Source organism: Haemorhous mexicanus, chromosome 6 (assembly GCF_027477595.1).
Source record: "Haemorhous mexicanus isolate bHaeMex1 chromosome 6, bHaeMex1.pri, whole genome shotgun sequence".
NCBI classification, from domain to species: Eukaryota; Metazoa; Chordata; class Aves; order Passeriformes; family Fringillidae; genus Haemorhous; species Haemorhous mexicanus.
The window spans coordinates 19,840,004-19,864,270 of NC_082346.1; the positions used below are offsets into that span (position 1 = coordinate 19,840,004).

General features: G+C 42.4%; 1 protein-coding gene across 5 annotated transcripts in view; it reads right to left on the reverse strand.

The window, feature by feature from the left end:
* TSPAN4 (tetraspanin 4) overlaps positions 1–24,267 on the reverse strand; it is a 419,532-nt gene that overhangs the window by 9,679 nt on the left and 385,586 nt on the right. For all 5 annotated transcript variants that reach the window (XM_059849113.1, XM_059849115.1, XM_059849114.1 and 2 more), the window contains 3 exons: positions 11,236–11,337; positions 3,705–3,836; positions 1,612–1,695 (listed from right to left, as the gene is read on the reverse strand). In XM_059849113.1, the coding sequence (XP_059705096.1) occupies positions 1,612–1,695; positions 3,705–3,836; positions 11,236–11,337 (318 nt within the window). The remainder of the gene's footprint in view (positions 1–1,611; positions 1,696–3,704; positions 3,837–11,235; positions 11,338–24,267) is intronic.

Here is a 24,267-nt window from a genome sequence, read left to right on the forward strand (position 1 = left end):
TGTATGATTCTATAAGATGCTTAACACGAAAATCTGCCACATGCTGTGGGCCAGAACACAACTGAAACAGCAGCAAGAGGGGGCCCAGTTCATTTTAGGTGACAGTACACAAAAACTTTTGACATCAGGTAGATTCAATCACACCAGGCAGCTGGAAGGCAGACTGAAAATCTTTTGTGTTCTGAGGTGTTTTCCCTGCATTGCACAGCATTTACTAGGAATATGAATTTGCATTTTTAAATTGTCTGAAGTGCTTCCTCCCATGCAAACTAGTAATGTCTTTCTGTCAGAAAGATAGCATTGTCTTAGAAATTTAATATATTTAGGGTATTTATGAGAAGGACTCTGACCATGGGCTGCTGGGGGTTTTTAGTGTATCCTTTAAAGATATCTTAAATGCTGAATGGATGCTCAAAATCTGGTTTGGTTTTTTTAATCATGGTAATATATTAACAACAGTCATAAATTGCTTGTCTGCCATATGATCTTGTGATTTTTTTCTCTAAGCATATCTGCTTATTATACTGGAACAAACCCCAAAACTCTACTGAATTTGGGCCTGTGAGGCGTCAGGCATTTGCATTAATAAGTTGCAGCCAATAAATGACATATGAGACAGTAAGATATGTGCCATTCTGCCTAATCTGTAATTTTTGGGAATGTGAATGGAATACTGATCCCAGGCTCTCTCCTGCTGCTGCTAGTGGCATACCAGGCAAATTAAAAAAAAAAAAAAAAAACCCAACCAAACCAAACAACCATGAGTTAATCTGCAGTTACACAGTGTTAATTAGCTCAGCAATGCCATCCTTTGTGCTTGCATGTTGTGTGAGAGAGGGGGAGCTGGAAACTAAAGCTAGATCTTCACTGAATTTAGGAAAGGGGCTTTGAACCAGCCTGAGCTCCAGCACAACTTTCACCTGTGTATCCTCAAGCTATGCCACTGGTGCCTAGACTGGCACAACCACAGCAGGCTGGGTTAAGGGCACAGGCACATAAGAGACAAGTTGGTGGACAACAGAATCTTCTCTGGCCAAAGTCACAGTGGAAAGGACTGCAACTTAAAAACCTGATAGGCATGTCTATGCCAATCATACCTACTGAGTTTCTCTGCCATTTAATAGTAAGGGAGCACAGGTTTATTGGCAGGGTTGACTACTGGGCACCACATCCTGATTTGTAATTTACCCTGGGCCTGAGGGATGAGGTTGAAGACTTAAGCTATCCCTAGACTATGCTGAAGTTGGCTATTTAGCCTAAGTCCTCTCTGGAGAATGACTGGACAAACACAGGCACACTAGAGGCAGTTCATCCTACCCTGATTAAGGTCCAGTCTCCCCTCCCAAGTCCAGTTTCAGTCTTAGATAAACCACTTGATAAAGTGTCAGCTCTTTGCAGTACATTATAAAACACTGTGCAGTATTCCTAGTACTGTGCCTTGCACACAGTATTTTAACTAAAGTAAAACTCAAAGTACTTAATAATTTTGCATGATGATAGAGGAAAAGTCTGCAAGATTTAAAACCTGCTTGAGCAGAGTATGTATGTGAATCTGTGGTTACTTACTTAGTTACAATTAGTTAGGATTTGAAAAGTGATATTAAACTGTACCTGCACCATAGCTGTGCATAATCCAAAGATTCCCACTGCCAGTAAGTTTTCCTGGAGCCATACTTTCACAGTTTCATAGCAAGGCTAAAAAGAAAAACAAACCAAGAATATTGTATTGGCCATAAATACAGCTCTACTCTCCCAGGAATATACAGCCAGAGAAAAAAATGGATCTGACCTAGCTGCTAGGTAGCCTGGATTATCATTTCAGTGCTGGAGCAACTACAAGGTACTTTTGGATTGAAGCTTGAAGATGGAGTACTAATCCCAGTGACACAAAAAAGTGCATCTCCAAAATGCTGCATGACTGCTGCTCCATATAAATTCAGCCAGTAACTAAAAATAGTGTGCTGGTTTTGGCTGGGGTAGAGTTAATTTTCTTCACAGTGGTGGGTATGGGGCTGTGTTTTGGATTTGTCCTGAACACAGGATTGATAATCTGTAGATATTTTTGTTACCATTTAGCAGGGGTTACACAGAGCATGGTTTTTTGGTTTCCCTATTGAACTGTCTTTATCTCAACCCACTCCTTTCTCACTTTTACTTTTCTGCTTCTCCCCTTGATCCCACTGGTGGGAAAGTAAACAGGCTTAGTAGCCAGCTGGAGTTAAACTACTACAAATAAACCAGCACTGGGTTTGGGTCCTCTTTGCCCTCTAAAATCCAACCAGAAGCATTTAAAACCTTACAATGAGGTTTTCATTTTTTCCACGTTTCAGGGAAATAAACATTTCTTATAATACATACAGACACATGAAACCCAACAGTCCCAGTATGAGTGGTTTAGTAGCTGCCCCTGCTGCACATGGGCCCATTTCATTCCATTTTCAACCATTTCAAACTGCAGTATGGGCACTCCTCCATTATTTTCTTCATGCTTTAAATTCTGCAGGAGCTGTAGCCCTGTTTTACTGGTCCAGTTTTGGGGAGGATGGAACTGGCCCAAGTGAAACCTTTCTTTAAATAATAATGTCTGTAAGACAACCTTGTGCAAAAACAGGGCCCCCCTGTCTTGGAAATGTTCATGGCCAAGAATCATTCAGTCTTCAGTTAGGGGCTTTTACATATGTATAAAGGAAGAACTATTAATGGCCATCAGAGGCCAGAGGGTTAACCTGCACTGATTTTCTTGCAACCCTGAATAAAATAGAAGAACTTTTCAGTCCTTAAATTAAAAAAATTACCTAGAGCTACTCAAAAAGTATAAGGAAGCTGTGTTTGATGTGAACTCAGCCTCTGTGAGTACTAATCCATGCATATGAAATCTCAGTAGAAAGTGGCCAAGAGAGCTTTACTCATTGTCTTCACAAACCATTAGAACCAGCAAAACTTAGTTATAATTCCACTTCATCAGTTGGCCATACTCTACACCCCTCCTGTGTAATTGCACTACCTGTAATTAGCACAAAGAATTGCTGAGCTAATTTCAGAGACAAATTTAGGCTCTGACTATCTGTTCCAGAAAGATCTTGCTGCGGCCATTGTAGGGAAATTATCCCATGGAGTTTTGAATTTGATTACAAGCAAGTGCAGAAACTCGACACAAAAAAAGAAATGCTGCTGGCAACTCAGCGGAACAGTTCCCACTCTTCTGTGCAGTGGAGGCTCCTGAACAAGAGCTCCTGGTGGGAGAAGAATGCTCAAGGCTCTCACAGTCCTCTTGCCTCAGGACTGCCTGGGCTGTGTTAAGCCACAGCTGCTGCTCCAGGCCTGTGTGTGCATCAACCATTTGCCTTTATTTCTACCTGACCCCAGCAGGTGGGACACTAAAAAGGACATTCCTGCCATTTCCTAGCTTGATGTCACTAGTCTGTGCTGCAGATCAGTGTTGGAATGGACCTGTCTGCAGTGTGAAACAACAGCTTGGAGCCTACTGAAAGGAAACCAGCTCATAAAAATAACTAAATAGGGGTTTCATTGGAGGTCAAAGGCCACAGCTCAACAGGAGCCTTCTGAAAGCACCTGATGAAAGGTGAGTTAGGATAGAATGAGGTGTGCACAGCTTATCATCTGTGCAGCCCTGCAAATGACTACTGCCTGCCCTTCACCTGGGCTGCAAGGCAGCTGCTGCTGTGTGCTGCAGAGCTACTCACCGCTTTCCACCAGGTCCCTGGGGAATGGAGCCCACAGTTCTCACTGAATTCTAAGCAGCAGGAGTCTGGCACCCGGGTTGTGTTGTACACTTCGAACCAGTCCGTGTAGTTGGAGACTCCACAGCATCTGAACTGGAAAAAGATGAACCGAGGTGATACCGTAAGCGTGATCCATCACTGCCTGTTCTGACTTTGCCTCCTGGAGCCTGACAGTGCATTTTGAGTATACCAGCAGAGGCTTTAAATTTTAAAGGAAGACAGTACTTCCTCAGCTTTACCCAAAACAGACCCTCTTCTCCAGTCTTCTGTATTATATTTAAATATGGCCTTGTGTGCAGCTACCATTGATGCAAGAAGGAAAGGCTCCTCTTTGCAGTGGGAAGATGGAAACTGCAGGAGCTGAAACTGGACAACCTCAGACAAGTACTAAGATTGAGTTATTGACTGACCAGAATTATAACAGTTGTTTGCAGCTTGTCAAGAAAAATTATACAGGTACAGCACTGGGATCTCTACAGCACACTACTTCTAGGATCATGGTTGGAGTAAACAAGGCAAATTTCTAAGTTATTAATTACTAATCACCTTTGAAAGTCTTTGCCAGTCAGCAAAAGGTGTATTTCCTCCTCTTCTCTCTGTAGTGCAGTTCTTTAATGTCATCATCTGATGCTGCTCTAATAGTTGTGCCTTAAGTGTCTGCCTACAACAACACAGTGTGTGCAGAGATCACAACACTGCTAAATCAGAAGTTCTGTTTGACTTTGGTAGTGGGATGAAAGGTACAGAAACACAGAGTGGTAGAGGGAATGGCTCTGTGGCCATCTTCCCCTTGGGAACTGGTAGATTCCTGTGACAGGAAACAAGCTAGGACTCATTACCATATAGATGTATACACCATCTGTCGCCCTTATGCAAAAGTATGAATTTGTTGGGATTTAGACACTTCAGCACCAATGAGTAAACAAGACAACACTGGGCTGCAGAACTGCTCTCTGCTATTCACAGTACCTCACACTTTTTTGGGGCTATGCCAGCCACCTACCTAGTCCCAAAATTACTTACCAAGATCTTATTTTTTTAAATGTGAATTTAGCTAAGCCTGAAGAGTGTTGTTCTCATCCCTGTAGAGACCACTTCTCTTGTTTCTGAGAGATTCATAATCATGCAGACATCTGCATCACCAGGGCCAAAGACCTAATTGAGATCCTGATGTTTACACTGGCTTGAGGGAGAATTTTCCTTTGTTATATAATAGTTGTAGGGTTCAGGCTGTAGTAGAGTTGTAGTGTTCAGGTCTTGTTGCACACACAAAATATGCCACTCCAGACCCATAGAGGGCAGAGGTGTCACACGCTGCCTCATGCATCTTATGATGCTTCAAGCACTCAGTACTCCCTGATAGAGACATTTCAGTGCTCACAGCAGAGTTTTTCTTCTGTCAAGGAAAAGTCAGAAAACTTTCCTGCACTAACATCTATCCTTCCAAGTTTCTGCTCTGAATTTTGATTTGGTCTGTGGCAGGACTCAATCCTCCACTTGCAAATGTTTGATTTTTAAGGTCACAGGCTTCATTTTCTACAAACTGACATGAAACTAGAAAAAAAAAGTTTGTGCCTTTCTTTTTTTCCTGTATGTTCCAGCACAGAAAACAGGAGGTCCATGTGTAACAGGTCCCAAAAGTGAGTAGGAGCTGCCTGGAATACATGGCATGCATTTGAGGAAGGCTGGTTTATTTGGAAATCTAACAAGAAGAAGGTCTTGCAGGCTGTCATCATTAGAGTCAGGAGGCAGCTCTTTGATAGACAGCGAGAAGTGACAGCTTGTAAACAGCAAGCCTTAAAAATGTGGCTCATCTGTGATGTAGAGTGTGCAGCGGTAAGGGCTGAGACATTTGAGTGATGTTCTGGCCAAACACAAGTGACACAAGTTTGCATAAATCAGAACTAGACTCCATCTTCCTATAATAATGCATGGCTGAAGGTGTCAGTCTGACAGACTAAGGAGATGAAGATGAAGCACGGGTTTTGTAGCCAAGTGCTCACTAACAGGTTGAGGACAGCTGCTCCTATGGAGCCTGTGAAGCAGGAGGCGGCTAGGCCATGAGCTAGGATTGGGACTCCAAAGAGGAAAAATTCCTGGTAAGCCACAAGGTGAGACTAGGAAGGGATGCAGTTGCAAAGATGAGCTGCAGTTGGACACGAACTGCCTGCCCACATGGATTCTCAGTACTAGAGCACAGCAGACACAGCAATGGGAGAATGGGCTAAGAGAAGTTCAAATATAAATAAAGGACATAACACAGTCTTGGGACTGGAAGAAATAATGTCTGTAACTATAGCTGGAAGAAATATCTTTGGAAGACGAAGGATGAGCAATGGGATTAAGCAGTGGATGATCCATAGCCCTAATCAAGAGGAGGTGATGAATACAGCAGAGTTCTAACACCACAGAGACCTGAGAGTGCAGAAGCAAGGGAGGGAGCCCTGCTCAGTGTAGGCCAAGTCCCATGACTGGCATCTCTAGGGAGCAGGAGCATTGATCCATGGTCAAAGATGCAGGAACAAGGAAAGGAGCAGCAACGGGATTAAATGGATCACCAGTTCAGATCCAGCAAAGGGGTCCAGCTAGAAGCCAGAAGCCAGAAAGGCAGATAAGCTGAGAGCTCAATAAACTCAGGGACTTTACTATAGATGTCCAAGGAGAAAAGAGACAGTGCAGGAGTGATTTTGGACCATGTGACAAGCAACTGATTTATCCCAGGTTGATGCCGCTGAACAGTAAGCAGCCGAATTGTTGAGAGACCCCTAGAAGAAAGGGGAACATGGAGGACTTTTTTTTAGAGTCCTTTTAGATTTGAGAGCAATGTTCTCTTGAAAATTGGTAAGGTTTCTAAGCAGGGATAGTTGGAGACAGGCCTACACCTGGGGGATGGAGAAAGTTCAGGGCACATGAAGGACAATGTCTGTCACCAGCAGTTTGTTGTAGTCATTTCTACCACAAAGGTTGATGTTCTGCCAATGCCACACATGAAAGCATTGATGACTTGATTCCTGCTACAAGCACATTAATTTTTTGGTCACATTTACACTTCTGTCCTCTTCACAAGTTAAGTGATAAAATTACACAAGTTTGCCTAATTGCTTACTTCTGTTCCTACTTTCAACATTTACTTTTTTTAGAAATAATTACAAACAGTGCTTATTTTGGAGTACCCAGACTAATACACTTTAAAAAGGGAGTAATCTATTAAAAAAGTTTCTATCTCAGTGCAACAGTGCAACTTCTAGTAAGGAGATGGACACATACACATTTTACATTATTCCCAATATTGAAGGCTAACTAGGCCTTATCTTCTTTGCCAAATTCCTGCAGACTCAGTCAGGCTGGGATAGGGTTTGTGAAAATAAACAGATATTCAATCCTTGTTGCAGACAGTTTTTTAGCAAAACCTTGTTTTCTGGTTTTATGAATGGGGCAAAAAACTAGAGACAGAGTAGGGGGCCTCCTATACACCTTTTCCCTCCATCACTGTAAAAAATGATGAATAATATAGTTTTGTTCTAAAAATCATGTTTAATGGGTGGTAGTTTCCAGTAGTAATTCTAAAGTATGGCTTGATCTAATAGAATCAATGACTGGGAATAGGGAGATGGGTCAAATTTCTTCTCAGTTACAGTGATCTAAACAGACATGAAAAGGCATTACACAGCAGCAAAAGTGAGCTGAATTTGCTCACTTTAGTGAAGCTAATAGGTTTTCTGCATGGTTCTTGAATTACTGCCCGCTTAGTTAAAAGTAGAAGTGCTCAAATATTGATCACAAAGATGTTGGGGATGAAGCAACATTTTAAAAATTAATACCTGTTTCTCATTTTCTAATGATCTCCACCTGTGACTTTAACCAGTCCTGGTGGGTAAGGAGTTTAATGCAGTTCAGGGTAACTTACCTCCTGAACTATCAGAATTTTAGTCATGTTTGAAAATCACTTTGCAAGCTTTCATAGTCTTCAGTCCTGACACACAGAATTCATCTGCTTGTGTTTCTGATCCTTTTAAGGTTAGAAACGCTATTGAGAAAGGCTGAGAGTTTGGTTAGCTGAAGGTATTAAAAAAAAATCAATAGAATGTTCTGATTTGAAACAGCTCCCTGACCTAGAGGCTTACTAGGACTGCAAAATGAGTCCAGTGCCTTTCCTCTCAAACACTTAGCAGGTTTGCAGCTTAACCCAACTCCTTTATCAGTAACGTGAGCAGCTCAGGCATCAGCCAAAACTGCAACTTCCTCTTAAAAGACAGGCCCTGTTTATCCCTTGTTTCCAGTTTTGGTTTTTTTTTCCTTGTTTCTTGAAAATGGTAGACTTCTGTTAAAAAGAGGAAAACCATTTCTCGAGGCACAAAGGCTTCGGAAAAGAAAAACGTTCCTCAAAAGGTGCTCAGGCCTTTCACACTTAGACAATCACCACTCACAAGTCACTGTGTGCCCTGGGCATCTACACTGCCAGTCAAAACTCCCCCCTGATTTGGGACTGGCCAGTCCCAAAAAAATCAAATGCCATCTCAATGTGGTTCCTTGGAAAAACTTTTTTCCTCCTTTTTTCAGCCAAAGCTGCCATCCACAGTAGCACCTAATGAATGAAGGATGGGGATGGTCTCTAGCTTAAATCTTGGGAGAAATTAAGAACTATGCCAGAGTGTCAAAGCTACTGCTTAACCACTGCTCAGGCTCTGAAAAATACTTTTACAAAGAAAGTAAATGCAGAAGGGACAAGGGCTCATGTTTTCTGTTATTATGTTTTTTACATGGCCTTTTTTTTTTTTTTTTGTGAGGCTGCTGATTTCCATCCACATACAGACACAGCCTATGGCTCAGCCAATGACTGATGTCTCCCATCAGGAAAAACTCTGAAAATGTGGTCGCTCTGCCATGGCTTTTGTTGAGAGCCTTATGAGACAGAATGCAAACAGCAAGCCTGGGCTGGGATTTCCCTTGTAGGAAATCCCCTGCATCACCCTAATCCTCCAATCAGTGATTACACTCTACTGATTAGGGATGTAAGAGACAATGATTATTACACAAAAACCCCCCAAGTTGGCATTTAGATAGCTCTATTCAACTGCAAAGTGTTTTACATAATTAACCATGATGGGATTGTCTTTGCTGCACCTCTGCAATAGTCTATTCCCACATAGTTTTGAAAGATACATGTGAGAACCAATTATGCAGAGTGGCAAAAATGGATCTGTGGGAGCTCTCTGCTGTTCTCCTCAGTGCCCAGCATGGGGAGCACAATGACTTTGACACTGTGGTACTGCCAAGCTGGCACACGGTAATTTCACAGTGGCCATGACAGAGATGTCCCCTGGCTGCACACAGCCCAAGGAGTGGCATTTTCTTGTCATCTTTTTAGCTCCTAGGAGTTAGCTAACATGAGTTTCATCTGAAACTTATAAGGTATTCTTAAAACTATAATGGGTTTCAAGACCAAAAGAATTACCAGGACAAATGACAGTGATCTGCAGCACTACACAAACCACAGACTATTGAGTCCTGCCTCAAACCCAAGCTGGTCACTGAACCTGACCATTTCCTTTAAGCAAAAATCCAGGTCTTATTCTTTAGAGAAAAAGAACCTGCTGTGCTGCTGTACAGCAACATCCTACCACCAGATATGTCTAACTTGAGTTTTTAGCTCTGGGATCAATTACAGAGCCCTTTTCTCTCACAACCCTTTTTCCTTCCTGCTCTCTTTTAAAGCACTGCAATCACACCACTACTTCATTTTTGCCTGTGTATATAAGGTATTTAAAGTTTCTCACCATAATGTCACTTTCCAAAATTATTTTTTTTTTTACATCTTTTCTAAATCAAATCAACTCATGAGGATTTTGAAAAAATGTAACTATAAGAATTAGACATTGCAAATATTCTTACACCTATTTTATGCAAAGGGGAGAAGAAGTATGAAACTACCTTTCCCCCCACTTTTTTCTATATGCTTTTAAGACTTCTTGGGGTGTCACTGAAAGCAGATTAATACTTACTACAAATATTTTATTATTAGCAGCTTTTAGTACATTTTTACTACACATAATTAGGTTACTGTAAAAGAGTAAACTTTATAATACTGTTGGATATATGCAATGATATTAAAAAATATTATCTGTATTTCACATGGCTTGCTCTCAAGCTAGCACCACCAAATGCATTTCTCTTGTAAGTAGCTGATGCCTTCTCATTTTTGATGTATTGGAAAAAGTATGGGAAGAGGAAATGATAAACAATATTGCAAGATGCTGAGGCCTTTTAAAGGTAACTGAAAGAACTTTTCACGTGCAGTTGTTGGGATGCAGGACTGAAATTGGCTTGTTTCCTGGACCTGAGCTGTTTGTCTTTCACACACAGAAGTGTTGTAGGCAACCTACTGCACTCAACACAGGTCCTGCAGACCCAAAGATGCACAAGGAGTTTGGCCAATCAGTTCTTTCATTCTCTTAGCGATCTCAAGGTTTCCATTTCTCAGATCATTTCTTAGCAGCCTGCTGCTCTTGTTACCTTGTATTGTCCATAAGAGGAGACTTTGGGAGCACTGGGAGAGGTTCCTGTCTTGGATCCATTTAAGACATCAGGCAAGACTAAACCCCTCCTGTCAATACCACACTTGCACCTCTGGAGGAGAAACTGAGAAGGCTATGCAAGATTTTTTGAGTGAAGCCAAGGCAGTGCAAGTGCTTCTGCCTAAAGCAGGAGAAAAGCTGGAGCACTTTGCCATTCAAGAAGCAGAGAACATGAAATCATAAAGATCACCCCCAGGAGAACTGACTGAACTGAATATGAAACAATACAGAGCTAATAAACCTGAACTGCCAGTGACGGTGTTTTCTCAGACAAGGACAGAGGAGGAAGCCAGCTACAATGTTCACCAGTCCTTAGCAGATGAACACTGGCAGAGGGCTGTCAAAGAATCAGGACAAACAAACAGCAGTGACAACACAGCAAAAAGCATTCCCAGTCCACCTGTGATGGAGGATGATTGAAATCTGCTGGAGAAAATGTTCTGACTGTAGGAGGAGGTTACAAATACCATGCTCTGTTTCTATTTTGACTCACTAGTGGGAACAATAGTAGCAGTGAAAGGAGACAGGACAGAAATTAAAAAGTGGTGGAAGAGGTTCCTTGCTATTATGCTCTTCATCCCAACATAAGCCACCCCTTTGACTTTAAAGAAAAGGCACAGCCTGTTTCCTGTCTGACCAGCTCCTTCCCACTCCACATAGCACAGAACGGCATATTTAGGCAGCAACTTAGTATAACCTTCTAAAAGGAAGATGATACTTCCTGTCAAAGGAGAAATAAATAAAAATTACTGCTTGTTGCAAAAAGCAGAGTTTGGAGTTTAGTTTAATGTGCTGACTGGGTGGGAGAAAGAGAGTGACTTGGGATTTGGAGGTTTAATGAGGTTCATGGCCAGAACATGCCGTTACAGAACCCAGAAGGTAAAGAGGAAGAGGTGAAAGAGAGGGCTCAGACTTACATCTGTTTGAATGATGCTCCATGCATTAGTGAGGCCAATGTTTCCATCTGTCCCATACAAGTGAAGTCCTTTCTTCAGATCCCGCTGAGCATACTTGTCAATCTAGAACCAACAACAAAAGACACAGAACTCAGTATTTGCTGAGTACCACTTTTCAGAATCAAAGAGCATGGAACATAGAGCTGTTGGACAATGGTCCTATTCTGAAATGAATAAAAGTTTAACCAACATTTTGTAAAAAACATGAGGAGTTCCTCTTCTGAGCTTATGTTCCTGTTTCCTATCACAGAAACCTTTAATACCTCTTTTCCCTTCTCACATAACTACCAAAGTACTACAGGGAGACTGAATGCAGTTTAACCACTCATTTTTGCAAATAAGCCTATTTATGAAATCATTAATCTACACACAGTGTTTCCTTTTAGTTTAGTATATTTAATTGGGACCAAGTACAATAATGTGTACTCCTCCATACTGGAAAACTGACAGATATGGTGCATTCCCTAGTGATTGCCCCTCTGGAATTCATCATTCCAATGGGGAAGAGGTGGGGGTGTGTTTAAAATTATGTAATCAATGCTAATTTTGAGTTAATAGAGGAAGCAAAGGTATTCTGCTTCTGCCATACACTTAGGCTTCACTTCTGATTTGTGCAGTCAGAATTGCTTTCTGACTGCAGCTGCAAAAAAGGTGGATGCAAAGAATCTTGCACAGTGTAAAAGAGGAATTTTCAACCCATTACATCATAATTATTATGGGGAAAATACAAAGTTACTCAACAGTATGACTCTACAAAAATACTATGACCTCAAAAGCTCACCACGTCCAGGAAGCCTCTGCTGTATGTGCAAAAGATTGTGCTTGATCTGTCCAGTTCTTTTGTTTCCTTCCTGAAAGTTTACCAGCATCATGTTGAGCCAGTAATAAAAAAGCTTTGAGGCAGTACAAGAAACAGCACAAGCTAAGATTAATTACAACTTAAATCTCAGCACCTTAACTATCATGCAAGGCCTTTCTCATGGATGCCTTCCTTAAACAGTAGGTGCTGTGATCCCTCTGTAATTATCATGTAAGCTGCTTTTGGCTTTACACAGAGATTATACATCGTCACTGGTACGTTAATTAGAAGAGAACACCAAAGCTGAAAGCTGTCATTAAATTCGGAATTAGTTGAGAAAATTACAGGCAATAAACGATAAACTTATATGTGCTGGGGATTCCTAGCATTCATTTAAGAATTAGACTGAACTGTGTTTCAGCTCTGCACTTTCCCTCAGCTCTCTGTGTCTCAACTGGACCTGCTGTGATCTCCAGCAGTGCCATCAATTAGGATGGAAGGGCATGGTTGTGATGCCAGTCTCAGAGGCCTGGAAATTTAGTTAATGTCCTACAGAGGCAGTGAGGTAAATTAATTGTTTAAAAACTAATTCTTATTCAGAAACTGACAGAGGTGAAGAGGAACAGGGTAACTAAGGGCAGGTGGGGACAGAAATCCAGCAAGGCAATCTGTTACCTTGAGGATGAAAGAGAAAGGTTTATTTTGAATATTAATTTATCTCACCTGAGAATATCTGCCCTGTAGAGTGAGAGAGCTACACACCGGCCTTAGGCTCATGTCAGCACTAACATGGAACATGGGAGAGAACAGCAATTCTTATCTGAAGGGTAAATGCCATTTTAAAAGGATGAAAAATGCAAAGTTTGCACTTCCTTAATCAAGTTTTGCTTTGCAATCTTGATATCCTATTTGAGATGGATCATGATAATTTATTAACATTCACAGAAGATCAATAGCAAAGTTTTGTTAGTCCATGTGTGCTTTAACATGGTCTCAAGAGATTTGTCACCAAGCATTCCTGATCTTCCTTCTACCTGGAGAAGCCTCACTAGCAAGCAACTTGCTGAGGCTTCCTCATAAAATTAACCACTTTTCCTGCACAAAGAGTGCAAGGCCTTTATACTGGGAACACAACTGGCATCAGATTTCCATATTTCAGAAACTGAGTAACCAGCAGAGCATTAGTCAAGAAAACAGGCACTATGTGACCAGTTCTCCCACTGCTATTTCACAAAGTCTCAGCATCAAGTCCTGCACATGGTATGACCCATCATTATTTCTTGTTTTAAAAGTAAAGTACCTGCTTGCATCTTGCTTGGAAGAGAATGTAATGTTTTTTTAGAATCTCACACCATGCATGTGTCTCATTTCCTTATCTCTCATCTCTGTGCAGGCTACAACTTTGAAAGAAGCAAACACATGTTGTGGAACAGTACGGCCAGATTGTTTCACCTTTTTATTTCATGTCCACTGACAGGGAAGGCATCTGGAAATACCAGTTTTACACATATACACACAGTGAGAACTTTATATTGACTTGAGTGATGGTAAAGGCAGGATTTCACACAGTTCTGTTTTACTAAAGTTTCCATCTGACCTTCTAATTAAGTGTGCTGCACATACAACATTATGCTGCTCTCTGAAGAGCAGCTGATTTAAAATCTCTTTGTCACAGAGCTACTCCTTGAAGCACTCACACTCTTCTGCTTGCTTTCACTAAGGTCAGAAAGGTGTTGATCAAACCCTAGGAATAACCTTGTACAGAACAACCGAGTTTGTGGGTGGTGACTGGGTTCCAGGAGAAAGGGAGAACGGGGATGGGCCCTTGGCCTCCTGGCACTTGTGTCTGCAGCTAAAGCAGCAGCAGGAAGCCCTCCACCCTCCCTGTCTCCCCTGTTTCCATTTGTTATTAATGTGTTTCCTTGCATGAATTAATCAGTGGTGACATAACCTTGGACTCCTAAGAGCCCGGACGAAATGAAACAGGAGGGCTGCTCTCATTCCCACTGAGAGGAGCTCAGTCTCTACGTGCAGCCCAATTAAAAGCACATTGACCTCTGCTCACATAACCTGTGTGCAAGGTTATAAGAGGGATATTTTCCCCCAATTGAAGCACTGCTTGAAGCTCTAGACATACTATTCCTACTGGCTTTGACTAGAGAGGGGTAAGTAAAACCCAAAGCCGATTTGTGGGGCACAGCTGGCAAGGGCTCTTCCAGATCCTCCTGCCTCCTTCTAACCTCAATTCTTTTCCTTCCTCAAAATATTTTTAGAATAACAGGAACTTTTCAATATGCCTTTATTCTAATTGTAACTTTGATTTAAATGAAAACTCCCAGAACACACCCAGCTGTCTCTTCTGCCTTTAATTTTTCCAGAAAATGATCTTTCTGAAAATGAAATGCTGCGCCACAGTGATTCATCACATCTCCTGACAAATGATCCTACCCAATATTCACCAATCTGTCAGCTTCCCTTGTTTGTGTCTTCAGCCAGGCAAAATGTCTATCTCAAATCAGGACTGAAGTATTATATTTAATATTCTGCAATTTGAATCAGCTGCATTCTTCCATACACAAGCCAGGCCCTTCACAAATCACAGCTTTAGTGACATAGCACAGAGAAGAATAACAAAAACTCTGCATACAAACTGTTGCTCTAAATGAGGGGCCTGTTTTTAGACATGTGGAATTCCAGGGATTTCTTTAGACTAAAGGGTTTCTTAAAGATTTGGCAGCAAGAACCTTTTATCAATCTGTTAGCGAAGAAGAGAAAAATTCTTTTCCTCCTTGGGACAACAGATGAGAGGTGAAAGCTTGGAGCTGGCATGGCATCCATGCCATCCATGTAAATTCCTGTGAGCCCTGGGTTCACAGATACTGGACACACTGGAGCCTTGCCCATGCTTATCAGCCCCATCAGGTTCCAGTGGTGTTTCTGGTAGGTTAAATGTGTCCCAGTGTGATGATCCACTACAATCCATGCCTTCAAGAGAAGCACTTCTTAGAGCAGGGCATGCATATTGCTGCACTTTACTTAAGCTAAGATCCTGCAAAGAGCAGCACTATTTCCACACTGACTTCCATTAGACCCTAATAGGGCTCTTAAATCTCCCACTGTCCTATTACAATGACTTTCCAAAAAATATATACTGATCTAAGGTGCACAAGTCATGTGCAGAGAGTTTTAGGCAATGAAGGAAACTCGGTATTTGAACTGCAGAAGGGAAAGCTACAAGAGATGTGGCAGGACTGGAGAGAACCTGCCACAGAGGTCAGGACAAGTGGCTGGAAGCTGGATGCAGCTAGAGAGAATGGGCAGGGATCTATCTGAGCCTCACCTAAGTTACAGCTGGGACAAAACATTGCCAAAAAAATCTTACTCCTGCATATAAATTCAGGCCAAATTAAAGTGTTTCCTTCTTAATCTGTATTCCCTTGAGGCAGCTACTTAAGCTGTAGCAATGCAGCAAGTAAGGCTGCTTTTACTGTCAGCTTTGTCCCCTCATTGCCTCAGAAATCCAGAGCCTCTGAGCAGAACTGTGGCTGGCTGGCTGACAAGCCCAGCTGGAGAAGCCAGCACACTTCAAGAGGACCTGGGGCTGTCAGACTCCACCTTGTCTCCTTGAATAAGACAAGCTAAGAATTATTGAGGATGAGATAAAAACTATGTAACAACAGCGACAACAAACTCCTGCTTAGCACAGACATGCTGAAAGCATTACATGAACATTCTGCACTGCAAACAACCAGGTTCATAATTAATTCCATCTCTGCTTTACAGATGGGGGACTGTAGGGGCCTTCTCAGTTCCTGGGGGTGGTTTCACAGACCTCTCACTCTGCCTGAATGAAAGGCTTTGGAGTTTATGTCCTTACTGTTCAGGTATGAACCAGAAGACAAATACTGTTCCCTGAGAAGCCCAGTCCTGTAATTTTCCCTCTGATAAGCAGAAGGAAGTGCTTTGAGCAAAACATCTTGGGCAAACAAGAGGATTGTGTCTGTGCAGAACAGGGGTATTATCAGAATTTACAGCTAAGATGAGGCACAACTTTGATCAGACTGAAGCTCCGGCAATACTGAAGGCACAAAGTCCTTCCCCTGTCCCAGGACACTGAGAGGGAAGGTGGCTTTGCTGGAATCTTCTCCAGAATAAAGGTCAAAAGAAGGCTTTGGGGAGATCCTTATTAACTCCTTTTGAACTTGTTGAAAGCATGAGATGTCACTTAGATTGGGCATAGCCTTTAGGAAAAGGCCAGAGGATGCCAGCTTTCTAACCTGCAGGCAACTGGAGACTTTTAATTTCAAGCCTCAATGCTTTCCCCTACCACAACCTGAACAAAACCTCTCCCCAACAAGTCCCCTAAACTGGAGAGAGCCTCTCAGCAGCGTTCCAATATAGGTAAGCAAATATTCTTGACCTTTCTGGTGATTGCTTCCCCTACCTCTGTGCCTCTCCAGCAGAACAGGAGAGGCTCTAAGGAAATGACAAAATATCCAATAGTTTCCCACCGGGCAAAACTTTTAATTTAATGCCTTGATAATCATTCTCTACAAATAGCAGGCAGTGGGAAATCGAATGTAAACAGAAAGTGCCTAATCTATAAGGTCATTTGTGGGAGCCTTTGCCTGCTAAGAAGAGATGAGATTGATTGCACCAATAGGTAAGGCTTGTTTTAAATGAGATGTCCCCCAGCCTGTCTATAAGAAGCTGAGAGCCATAAATGCTCTCCTCACCACTGAACTCCTCCTTACCTTCTGCCTAGACATAGAAATCTTCTAAGATTTTAGTAAATAAGAGATACTGCATGATTTTTGGTGATATTTGGCAGTTAAGGAACAATATGCTAATTTCTTGCCAGTATTATCAATGTTGCACATCTCCAGAACACTTTGCTCAGCGCTGTGGGATTCCCTTCCTTGCTTTTCCCCCAAATGTAAAACAACTTCACACTTATTGTGTGGAGTTAATGGGCTTAATGTTTAGTTATTTTGTTTTGTGGGGGCTTTTTTTGTAATTGCTTCCTTTAACACAGAAACCCACTAGCTAGTGAATTCTCTTCTCCTAACTTGACTGCAAAAGCCATCATCAGGCATCACCTTACAGATCTTCTAAACTTCAATAATTTAGTTGAAATACTTATTGCTCTAGCAGTGTTTGATATCAAGAGAGATGCACTGGCACTGGCTGTGTAACTTCAGAAGAGTAAAGAATACAGGAACAGATCAAAGGAAATGGTCTGGGAGCAGAAAGAATGAATATTTCTGAAACTTCTGGCTTAGGTCAGCTGAGGTAAGACCTTTGAGCTGTGCCACAGGCTCTCTACTGAGTCTTGAAAAGTCACTGCTTTTGTTTCAGCTATTTGTAAAACAGGAATAACCTGACTCTAGTCGTGCCATAAAGTTAACAACATAATAAATAATTTGCAGTGGGCATTTGAATACCAAACCCAATGTGGAAGATGAAGCACTTATACAGAATCTGAGACAGTGAATGGATTTTCTAACCTGAGAGAGAGAGGGCAAAAGAGAGAAAGAAAGAGGGAGGAACCTTCTTGACACTTAGAGGTAAAACTGAGCTTCATCAGGAAGCAGAAGGAAGGACAAGCACATCTTGCCAGTACTGGCCTGGAGCAGGCAATTGGTGAAACTGTAAGATAAAGAGTCTCCCTCTATGTGCTCTCACAAGAACCAAGAAGTTGCAATGGTGTTTAATAAGAAAGTAATGACATAAAAAAACTTGGGTTTTTCAAACCACTGTTTCCTGGGGCAACGTTTTGGGCATATAATTAATTGCTGTTTCAGTCACTGTCTTCTGCCCACCATCACCTGCTTCTGCATGAGTACAGGCAGCAGCAACCAGATGAAGCTGCAGGAAAGGAGCCACTGAAACATCCCTGTACTTTTCATACTATTGAAATGCCAATGAATGCCACAGCAGCTTTAGTTCCTCTGTTTTAAACAGGAGATCACAAGGATGGCAAGTCACTAGAGTCTGCAACTCAAAATTTTTCATGCAAGAGCAAATTCAAATGCTTCTAGCAAGCTGCACCAGATTTTGTCCAAATGATGCCTTTTAAGGTCCAAGGGAGAGAGGCATTTTATCATTGTTTAGCTTCCTATTGTGGCTGGTGTAAGGGGAAATACACTGCTCTGTAGCCAGAGGCCACTGCATGAAACCTCTTAGGCACAGCAACAGCTGAATTAGCTTGTGAGTCAGGTCCCCAGGTTTGTTTAAATAAAGCACATCATAACAAGCTCAGAGACATAGGCTCAAAATGTTAAGCTGCAGCTGTGCAGTTTCTTGACTCATTTAGAGAATGAAGCCAGTAGCAGAGCCAACACCTTATTTCAGCTGTCTGTATGGCACCTGAGCACAGGTACTGCCCAGTGAGATAGTCCAAGACCTCCTTAAAAAAAACCCTCAATCTTCTTTATTTTCAGTGAAACTAGGGGTAGAAGCTTTAAATATGAATTCTTGGTTTGCTGCTTCTTGTTTAAAAGAAGTTGGAATGCTGCAGCAGACGTGGGGAAAGGGCTGGGGGAAACTAGGCAGGTAAATCAAATCAATTGCTTACTCAGAAGCCTGACATTGCAAAGTAACTACCATGTTATTAAGTCAATTCCTCTTAACAATTATGGATTTTGGTGACAAAAGCCTCACCAGCCTGTTGGAGGAATTTCAGGTGAGTGAACATGGAAATGCAGGGTTTTTGTGACATACCTAATTATAGAGCATTCAGGATACATTTACTGCTGATTCTGTAGAAGGAAACTTCTGTTGACATTTACACAGGCTTCTCTTCAGATTATTAAGCCGGTTGGGAAAACCCATCCCCAACAAAAGCTGTGAGTCACCGTGGTCTAGCTGTGCCATTTCTCTTCCACAATGAAACTCCCTTTGCAGCAGGTTTTCTTCATCTACTTGCTCCAAAGCTGACTGACACAAAAGAGCTTCTGTTCCCTTTCTCCAGTTACATTTCCCACCAAGTGTTGCTCTCAGCAAGCCTCCCCTGCCTTCACACATCAGCCTCGTGTTCCACAGATCTCCCAACCTACCCTCAAAGCCCTCGTCTCGCTCCTGTGCCACCCCTCCTACTCACTTCAATCGTCTTTCCCCACACATGGGCCTGATTCACTCCTTTCCTTCCTGCCCCAGTAAATGGTAATTTTTGCTTGATCTCTAGTGGCCTCAGGAGCACACCTGTGCCAGGGTGTAAAGACTCCTCTGAACTATGCTCATGTATTGAAATCCCATGCACACTGAATCCAAGCCAGCAGAAAAGGGAAACACTCTTTTCAAAACCTATGTTGAGCATATTCCCAGGTTATCTGTATTCAGCCTCCTTACCTTTTGTTTTCTTTTTAAATTTTAAAATAGATAATCACTTTCATTTGTCCTCAACAGTCATCAGTATCACCTGAGATAAGCAAAATGGGAAGGATGCTAATTAACATAATACATGCTGTTGAGCCTTTGTTTGCCAAGAGACATGAAAGGTGGGTGCATTTGTGTTTCAAGTGCTAACAGCCTGTTATCTCCAGCTGTGCAGACCCAAAAAAGAGCACCAACCCCCCCCCATCCACCTAGGGATGCACATGCCAATAGAGCCTTAGATCCAATTAGCTGCCACAAAGGCTTCAGGACTGCAAGGCAAGTGAAAGAAGGGAGACAAAGCACTTCCCCTGCAGGAATGAATGACCCTCGTGTGATTAGGTACCAGGACCAGTGACATTGGACACATAATCCTTTGCAGACGCTGTGGGCTGGAAAAGGGGAAGGCAGCACTTTGCTCACAGAGATGAAGAACTTGGCCATTTGCCCACTGAGCCATTTGCTGCAGCTGTCCCATGGGATCAAACTTGGCTTCAATTATTTACCATACTCATTTACTTAGCTTAAAGGTGAATGAGAGCACGTTCAAATAAGAGAGAGCGCTACTGAAATAACAGAGGAGGAGGGACAACTAAGGCAAATCGTGCCCTGTGCTTCCACTGTGGTAAGAGAAGATGAATGAGGCCCCCACACTCTGTAAATGTGGGCTATCTGCAGATCCATTTATCCAGTTAATTTAATTTCCTCATAAATTTATGACTTTGGTAGAAAAATACAAGCCAAAATACAGATTTGTCCACTGCTGTAAGGTAAAAACAACTCTGCAAACATCTAAATAATTACACCCTCTCTGTAGTGGGCCTCTGGTGTCACCTGAGCCTTGCTGGGGCCATGGGGAAGGCTCTAAGCTCCTCTGGTGATTCACAGGCATGGGCATTGCCACCTCCTGGTGTCAGAGCTGCTCTGCTGAACACAGACCTCAGCTCCACTGGCACCAGGAACAACTGGGCAAGCTGCAAAGCTGCTAGGGAACTGGACTGGCTAATTTCCTCAGGGGTAGAAATTTTCCCAATTCCTTAGAACAAGGAAAACAAATGTCTGCTGATAAACCATCTTTCTCTGAGCTGGAACTAAAAGAGCCATTTAAAAACCAAACCAAACCCACTGAAGGGTTAAAATCTGCTACTCTGCCTGGAGAAACTCGTCTGGAAAGAGTGATTCTGTGGAAACAGATTGAAAGCTGTGTCTTCCTAGATCCAGGGAACGTTAATCCTTAGGGGAAAGTGAGGTTTGCACACAGCCTGCTTTATTATTCTTAAGATAAGCTTTCTCTGAAATTAACTTACTTTAAATAAATAATGCTGTGAGGAGAACTACCATCATCCTTGGAGGGAACAGAGCACCAGGCAAAGTCAAGCACACTCCAGTGGGCTTCATCCTGTGGTCTCTGCTCAGCCTGGAAATAGGAAAAGTGCAGAACACACTCCTTGAGAGAGAGGGCAGCACAAATCCAAAATCCAGGGTAAACAATGGGCTTTGGAGGAACAGCTGGCTACCTGACAGAAACTCAACAAAACCAGTGCCAGAGTTGCCTGGCCAAAGAGCAGAGAAGGTGATGATCCCCTTCCCTATCTTTTCTTCCTTGAAAAAACGTTATCTTCTTCCAATCACATGGATGTGTACTTGGAAGAACAAAGGATCTGCTAAATGCCAGCTCATCAGCTGGCAGGAATCTTGCTGACAATGGAGTTGCTCACTTTTATGCAACCTGGCATCCTCACGTGGTGTCTCCAGTGGCTCAGACCCTGTTTCCATGAGGGTGCACACAAGCTTGGAAACCATTCCCTCTCCAAAGCCACAACCCTGACACCAAGGGTGCTCTGACCTTCAGCAACTGGAATTACTGGGTTTAATCCCCAGGTAAGCTTTTCAGTGATGATGTCATAAACTGGTAAACAAAACGTCTTAGAAAGCTGGTAAATAACCAAAGCAACAGAAGTGAGTAACTGCCATTAAATGCCTCCCTTGTTTTAATGAAATCAACAACTGCAGCTCCTCAATGCACTTCACTGAAAGCAGATTTAATCGTGAATGGAATGATTTGGGACTCAGTCAGTGCAAATGAATAAACTACATGGAGATTGCTTTCCATAATAACAGAAAACAAGCAAATAAACAAACTGCCAGTCACAATTATATGGCACCAAATGCAGGTTTCCAACACTCCCTTCTTCCAGTACTGTCAGAACAAAGCCCCATTTCTCACTGGAAGTCACATGAGTTGAATGGAGAAGGAAATATGGTCGATACCCCGTTTGTTAAACAGAGATAAGTGACAGTGCCTTCACCAAGGGAGGGACTGGATGTTCCACACAGAACAGAACTACATTTGCTGGTTTTGCACAGAAAAAGTGGCTTTTACCACAGGAGCAGCAGCCACCCTGCTAAGTGACACCAAAGGTGCTGTGTTTTCAAAAGGCAGTGTTTGAGCTTAGGACCTCAAAGGAGTTTCTGCCATGTGCCAGAGCCCCTTCTAGGAATGGCACCAAGGTGCTCAAAGCAAACCAGGCAGACTGAATCACTGTCCATGATGGTCTGCTTTGTTCAGGAACAGTCTCTGTCAGAGGGGTGAGTTATCCCTTGGAGATGAGCAGAAACCAAAGTGAAAGATTAAATCTGCCACATGTGACAACAGTCCCAAGAACACCTGTGAGGATGCTCCTCAGCTGCTTCTGGCTTATTTTGAATTTATTGTTCACGCTCCTACCTTTCAAAATGAGCCCCTCTTTCCTAATTAAGAGACTGACTTTTTGCAAAAGAGAAGCATTAATCCCAAGTCTCTCCTTAAAAGTGGAAATTGTCTGTTCCCTCTCATCTCCCTTGGATTCTCTGTCATTAACTCTGCTCCAAGACATTTTTATCCATAGGGCATTCATTTGGGTCTCTCTACCTACCTAAATTTAGTAGCTTTGACACCTCTGAAGAGCTCAAATTTGACAGAAATTTTCTATGAGTGTCAAGGGTTATGAGGGCACAAGAGGAAAAAAGAAGTTATTGCAGCCATACTGAATGTATTTTAAAAAGTAAAATTTACAACCCCCCCATTGTTAAAAACAGGGGGTTCATTCAGAGGGGTTTTTAGTGGGTTTTTGATACAAAGTTATTTGGTATTTCTCTGATGATATGGAAGGAAGCATAAAAATCACTGCGAATGAAATTTTGCAGATACCACACAAAACTTGCCATGCATTAAAGAATCTGCTGATATCACTTGTCCTGCTTGGTTACAGAGCCTCAGGGCTTATCCAGACAAATATCAGAAAAGACATCCAAGAAAAAACATGTGAGGTCACACTACAAGACTGGAAACTATATTCTGGAAAGCAGGAAACCTGTGCAAGGACTGAAGAAAAATGGAGTTGGACATGCTCTGAGGGCAATACTTCCAGCTCACAGAGGCAACAGTCATGGGTTTATTCAACACCAGCTGCATAAAGGCAGATTATTGTCCTTACCTCTGCATTGCAGAACTGATACCCATGTTTTCAAAAATCTGCTGAAAGCTTGAAAGGATTCCGGAGAAGACCCACAATAAAAAGCCATCACTGAGAAGAGTGCTTTCCTTCACATGATTAACATTCTTGGAAAAACTAATAGAGTGACAAGGTCAAAAAGCAGTGTAATTGCAATCTTCAGGTACCCACATGGAGCAGCAGCTCTCAACAGCAGACAGCACTTAATTCTATCACAAAATGACATCATGAGAGTCAGTGGTTAGAGCTTTTAAGACAGACAAATTCAAGATAGACACAAGGCATAATTTTATCCATGAAGCAAAAATAAATCCTTGGAACAAATCATTGAGCAATGAGATGCAGTCAATGATGCCTTTAAACCAAGACTCAAGAATTTTTTAAAATTACAGTTTGGGTGTAATTAGTTTGATGACAAGAATACTGATTGAAGCACTGTGGACCACAGAGGACTGGAACTGTCTCATCTGGTCTTAAAATTTACAAATCTTCCCAGCAGGCCACAAGTTTTCCATGGATAGGGACTGGGTTATTCATGCCAGATTACATCACCTATGCCCTGCAGTTTGACCTTTGTTTCAAACCCATCCTGAAAGAACAGCTGACAGCAAACATCTCAGTCTCTAGCACATCCCATCCTGGGATCAGGCACTGCTCCTTTTAAACTGGCACTTGTGATCTGGGGCACAAATTCTCCTCACTCACAGCCTGAGTTATCTCAAGGAGCTCTCCATCTCCCTTGTCCGTGTCAACCCTGACTGCCCTCTGGGAGCTGTGTCATCCAAGACACAGAGGCCAGCTGCTCCAGAGCCACCATCTGCAGCAGGCTCATGTGCCCTGCAGCACACTCATGGCATTTATCTTAGAGGCTGCTTTGGTGTGGCTTCCCTGGTTCCAGTGTGGGAGCCTGCATGCCCTCAGCCCCCAGGACTGTGGGGGACAGGGACCCTGCAGGGACAGGCCAAGCCTGAGGTGTCACAGGTGAGCACCTCCAAGATGTGTTGCCTTAACTCCCCTGATACAAGCAAGCACATTTTAGTCCCTATTACATAAAGTCAGGACTCCAAGGTAAACAGCAAAAGGTGCCTTCAATTTAACTTTTAGCAATGAATGCCCATGATTATTTTGTAGTCCAAACAATTGAGTTCTTTTGGCTCTTTTAATTTCATAGGAACACACTGTCTTTTACCTGTCCTGCCAGCTACTTCCCTGAGAATTTGCAGCACTGGCTTGGCAGGGTGTGGGATCACCAGGACCCTCCCCAGTCCATACCCAATTAATGCTTATGAAGTCAGGCATAGAAATGCTGGAAAAGGCAGTTTTAGC